General features: G+C 43.5%; 1 protein-coding gene across 1 annotated transcript; it reads left to right on the top strand.

Annotated features, from left to right (window-relative positions):
* Positions 1–102: 102 nt before the first annotated feature.
* On the top strand, positions 103–5,802 carry LOC110973409 (uncharacterized). The gene is made up of 3 exons (XM_022224236.2): positions 103–401; positions 1,953–2,121; positions 3,081–5,802. Exons 1-3 carry the CDS (start codon positions 256–258, stop codon positions 5,022–5,024), a joined length of 2,259 nt encoding a protein of 752 aa, XP_022079928.2. The 5' UTR covers positions 103–255; the 3' UTR covers positions 5,025–5,802.
* Positions 5,803–6,008: the final 206 nt, after the last annotated feature.

Below are 6,008 nucleotides of genomic sequence, written 5' to 3'. Positions count from 1 at the left end.
GTGCTATTTTTGACTGATGAATTTCGGAGGAAAATTGGGCTACAGTAGGATATGTCACCACGGATAAACATTCCTAGATACAGCGTTAATATTCTGCTGGAAAACCCCACAGCATTTTGTTTTTCAACTCTCAACTATAGAGGGCGCTAAATCACAAAGACACTGGCGACAGAAAAAGATGTCTGCCTCCTGTAGTCATCAGGTTGTGCCGATGGGTATGCGGTGTGTTTTTTTGGCAGCAGAACCGGTGTCATAATGCCGAAAAGCAACCGCAACTGCGCCGTTGGTGGGTGCTCTCACACCCAGAAGACTTGCCCCAAGGGGAGATTCGTGGGTTTCCCAAACGAGGAGAAGCAGCCGGAGAGACGAGCGCTGTGGGTTAAGCTCGTACAGCGAGGAAGGTGACTGACAGTGACTGTTGGCCTAGGCCTATTTTTATATGATCATTCTACGATCATGTCTATTCACCATGTCCGTGATATTTGTTGCCTTTTTCCCCGCAGTGAAGCTCAGTGCGTGGGCTACCGCTTGCCACAAATTGTTTCATGGAATTCACAGTTTCGTTTGCCATTTTTTTTTTCATTCTGCCATTCTGAAATTTCCAACATGTAGGCCTAGCCTACCTGGACTGTGTATAAGTATCTAGTATAGGCCCTACCATGGCATGGCATGCCTACCTCGGTCATGTCGGTTTTAGTCAGTCAAATCATAGAGCAGTTACATATACGGGCAAAATTTTTCTGTAAAATATTAAGGACGCATAACATTAATTGAAATTTAGCTAGGCCCTAAGGAAATTCTGTAGCATTTACTTTCATGAAAAAACACTTAGTTTGGGTTTTTTTCAGACAAGTCTCATAGGTTTGTGTACAGGGGCATCAAGTGTTGTCTGTATAAAACTCTTTCCAATAATGTTAACATTAAAAATAAAAGAACAGGGCCAGGGAGGCCGATGTGCTCTTATTCCTCCGTTATTAAATTGGAAGACAGATACTGTTCAGCGCTATCTTGACTCTTGCAGAGAACAATTGTACTTCTCTTGAGTTGATTTTCCTGTCAATTGATTTCTTTCAAAGGCAAATTAACGCGGGATGGAGAAGGCCTACTTCAACTTCAATGTCAACTGGATTGAACAAAATAACTTGTTCTTCTTGTCAGTGAGAATAGCAGGGGTGTGAGAATTCTCCTTTTCAGCTGATTTCAGCTTTTTTTCTTTAGATGTTGACCCTAAATTTCAGCTTTTTTGTACACCTGGTCTGTACAAAAGTATGGGGACTTTTTATATTTCAGCTTTATTTTTAAGTGATCACTCACACCCCTGGAATTAAAGCACGCAATAAGAATATTCTATCAATTGCATGCATATTACATACCATATTGGCATTGGCACTAATCACTGTAAATGATAATTGAATTGGCAACAAGTGATGAGACAGGTGGCATTGCCATATTAGGCCCCATTTCTTTGCCACACTTTCTCGCATGCCTCATTTAGTATTGTCACGCCCCAACTATAGCATAAGTCCCAACTATAGCTGAGAAAGTCCCAACTGTAGTGCTGCAATTGGGCTGGCCCAACTATTGTTGACCAATGCCTGTGGGAAATGTCTCAACATTATCCAAGTCAAAGTGTCTCACACTTGACACAATTCATCGTAAATGTGGCACTTTATCTGTTCATCTAGCCCTATGACCAGTGACGTGACATTTTGTAAACAATGTGACTTTGGCACATGCTGGGCACATGCACACAGGACCTCTCTGCTGTAGTTGGGCCGGCCCAACTGTAGCACTCTAGTTGGGACGGGCCCAACTATAGTTGGGACTGATGCTATAGTTGGGGCGTAACAGTATCATTGTGAACTGTCTTTGGAGATAAGACCAAAATGTCATCAAGCAAGAGTGACAGCCATTTAGTTTTTAATTGGTTTTATTTTGCTTGTACTCCAAAGCCGATGGGTACCCACAAAAAACAGCCGGGTCTGCGGCTGCCACTTCTGCGGGGGCTACAAGGTCGATGACCCCAATGACCCAGCCTACAACCCCAGCATATTCCCCCCAGCGCCGGAGTTGGACAGGCGAGTCCGGAAGACAATGATGGAGGAGATGTACCGCCAAAAGGTACAACCTTTTTGTATGGATGCATTTTAAAGCTGCACACTGCAGTATAGACCAGGAACCCAATCCTGTGCGTGTGAGGAGATGCAGTCCTGTTGTACGTGCAGTTTGATGTCGTTATCGTATCACCCTGATCACAGTACATTTTACATCAGGGCATTTAATATTGAGTACATCACTTGGAGTTGTTCAATTGCAGGCTACGTGTACCTGTGATTGCCAGAGTGGAATATGATTTTTGCATAGTTCAGCTCTACAATACGAGAAGAAATAATGGCGACAGAGGTTTTCATGTTTGCACGCCTAATTTTATAGTTTAATGTGAGCCCATGTATACATTTAAGCAGGGTTCGACCTTAACGCTGGTCCGCTAGCCAAATTCTGGGTACTGGACACAGTCTAGAACGAACATGTACTGTATGTTCATTTCCCTAGGTGTACATGTACATATGTGCATGTATATGTGCATACTGCATAAAACGTACATGTACATGTACATAAATTGTTCATAATGATAGGTTTTTTTTTCTGTCTCTTGAATTGTGAATAAAACAAACCATTTTCAGCACGTAACCTCTTTGTGTGTTGAAGAGTAGAGTTATACTCATGAATATTCTGGAAATTCATGATTCCCATGGCCATTTATGATTACTCATCAACAATTAAACAACAGTCAGTACCGAGTGCACACTGTTATGCATGATGTTGGAGCAGAAAACACTAGTGCCAAAAAAGAATGTTGAAATTTGGGGGAAGAGCGGACTAGTGAAAATGGTGGCGGACTAGGAAAAAGCCATCACTGCTGGCCCGTTTAGCAAGTGAGGAAAAAAGTTAAGGACCCTGATTTCAGGTAGAGTGTTATATGGCAGCTTTCAGAAAATTAGGATGTAATTGTTCATGTACAGGTATTTTTATTTCAAACACTTATCACTGAAACCAATGTTTTCCCGATTTTTTTTCAGGCACAAGAGGTACAAGCAATTGTTGACCACCCCCCACCCTTACCACTTCCTACCAACCAGAGGCATGAAAATGACGACCTTATGAAGTATGTGTCAGCAGCGTTGGATCTGTCCAAAGAAGCAGGAGAAGAGTACGCCCAGGCAGTGAAGGCTGAAAAAGATGCTTTGAAGTCAAATCATGAACGAATAAATGGTCCCTTAACGAGCACAGATGGTGCTCAAGAGGCCGATTGCCACCAGCTAACCTCCGCCAATCAAGAAAGTCCCTCAAGAGTTAAGACTGCCTCAGGTGTTACCACTAGCAATGAGCTTGACGGCAATTGTCAGTTTATATCCAGCGGTCAACTAAGTGCACAAGATGAGTTAGTAAAGGATGGTTCTTTGTCAGTGGATAGTACTCATGGATGGCTGTACATCAAGCAGTCTAGGACTTTGGGCAGTGCAGTGAATGCAGCTTGTGGCAGCCATGAGCCCGGATTCAGAAAGAGGAGATTACTTCACGCCAGTCATAAGCCACAGGGTCCAATGCGCTTGCAGAAGTCGGTGCCAACAAGCCGCAAGTCATCAGGAAACCTTAGTGTAGCTAAGCACCCCAGGAGTGTACAGATAAGACACTTTACTAGAGCAGGAGGCAGTGTCGATTTGAACAGGGCCAGGGCCTTAAATGCGTCCGCTTCTCCATTGGAGCAGAATGCGACAACGGGTACGCAACCTCACAACTGCATCCTGTCTAACTTGCTGACGATGCACCAGTCTAAAGAAACACAAACTGTCTTGAGTGTGGCCAGTCTTGCTGATTGGAACACCTCATCCCTACAGACTCGAGGCAGGTGTTTTGGATTCCATGGATGGAACGATATCTGCTTCTCGGAGACCACTGTCAGGAGGGTCACAGGGGTTACGCCAGAAGTCTTTGATCTTCTTCTAGATCAACTCCCGGAAGTCATGCCTGGACTGCCCTCCCACAACTGTCTGCTCCTGTTTCTCATGAAGCTCAAAATGAATGTACCATTTGAGTTCCTCGCCACTGTGTTTGGCATTACCGCTCCCACTGCCAGCAACATCTTCTCTCACGTTTTGGCCACCCTAGTCGGGCTCCTCTCAGATTTAGTCCGGTGGCCGTCTGGTAGCTTGGAAGATTTGCTGCCACGGGAAAGCCATTGGAGACGTATTCCAGGATTGAGGGTTGTCATTGACTTCTTGATTATCCAAACAGAGTGGCCTTCTCCAGAGCACCAACCCGAGATGCTGTCAAAGGAGGAAGGCACGGGTGCTGTCAAGATCCTTGTAGGGCTGTATCCAAATGGCAGCATTGGCGCTGTATCTAACGCCTTTACTTGCTGCACCACAGTTAGTGATGGGCTTGCCAATTTGAGATTGCCTGATTTTTGTGAAAAAGATAGCCGAGTACTTCTCCTTCAGCAAGATAAGCATCTTTATAGGGTTCTAAGATCTAAGGGATTCAGTGTGCTGTCTCCACCATATACTTCCCGCACAATTCCGTGGCAGGAAGATCCTAGTTCGGACATCCTCACTCATCCTCATTCTAAAGGGGTGCCTAGACCGTGCAATTCAATATCGACAAAATTGTCGGAGCTATGTGAGATGACAGAAGCTGCTGCTCAGTCAGACCTCATGGAGCTGTCTGTACCCGATGGATCCATAGGCAATGGCTTTCTAGGATCTGTTGATGGCCTTCAAGAGTCTGTTGATGGCCTTCCAGAACCAGGAGCACCATCTTCCACTCCAGAACCCGCATTTTGCCCGAAGTCTGAACACACTCCAGACACTGTCGCCTTTAGGACCTATGCCAGAAGGATGGCAGAGCGACTGAGATCATTCAGCATTCTTGCCGGCATGTTTGAAAGCAGTCTCTTGCCTCACATAGATGATGTTGTCACTGTTTGTGCAGCGCTGAATAATCTTCAGGATCCTTTATCCTAAGGAGAGATGTGTGTCCACTACCATGTGTACAAGTTACTGAGCAGGATAAATGATTGTGTGTAAATATGTTCTTGTATCTTTTTCTACTTGGCCAGATGTTGAGCTCACTGAAATTGAATTTTACACATAAAAAGCAGAAGGTTATTTTGAAAACATAACCTTCTTAACAACCTTATATTGAACTGATACGTCAGTCATCGTCATAGTTTGGGATGAACTGTTGGACTTTCATTGAATCTACAGGTACATATATATAGGATCAAGCAAGTGTCAAAGTTGCAATTACCCAATCAAGTGCAATATGCAGTTATGGTGTGCTTTAATAAAAATGTGGTTGGAAGCTTTGACAATTAAGATGGCAAGATGCTTCACGAGCCGTGGAGCAAAGCCTGTGTGGAGGACTGTTAGTTGTTCAAGAATGGACATTGAGGTGGAGGGAAATGAGGACAAGAACTGTAGGATGATGACGTCCTGTAGAAGCCTCCAAATTCAAAGATCGGAATCACTTCAATGATGAGAAAACATCAAATAGATTGTACTTACACATGAAAGGCTCTCTTCATTGGCATTTTTCAGAAATGTTGCCTGTGTGTATCGGCATATCGTTTGTCAGGTTTTTCTGTGTGCATTACTTTAAAGAGACACCACTGTTGCACAAAATGGACCTTTAAGAAAAGATTTACCGATTATTTTAAAAGCTTTGAAATTTTATTGATTAACGTCCCTGGCGAATGTCGCTGGGTTTTCAATAAATCATACAGTTTAATATGAACATGGATATTTTTCTGCTGCACTGTCCATGACTTTCTGCGTGATTAAGATTACTACTTGTCTTGAGCTGTGTATTTTATCCAGTTTTCTAATTATCACTCTTGCGATTATAATATTGCCGTAACGTGTTTTTGATTTGCTGAACTTTTGTGGAGTCCTTTTTCAAGTCACAGCATGCGGCTTGTTCAGGGTAAGTCACTAAACAAATGTATT

Source organism: Acanthaster planci, linkage group LG17 (assembly GCF_054643075.1).
Source record: "Acanthaster planci isolate LZ-2023a linkage group LG17, COTS_SCS, whole genome shotgun sequence".
In the NCBI taxonomy this organism is placed as follows: Eukaryota; Metazoa; Echinodermata; class Asteroidea; order Valvatida; family Acanthasteridae; genus Acanthaster; species Acanthaster planci.
This window is presented reverse-complemented; position numbering and strand designations above follow the sequence as displayed.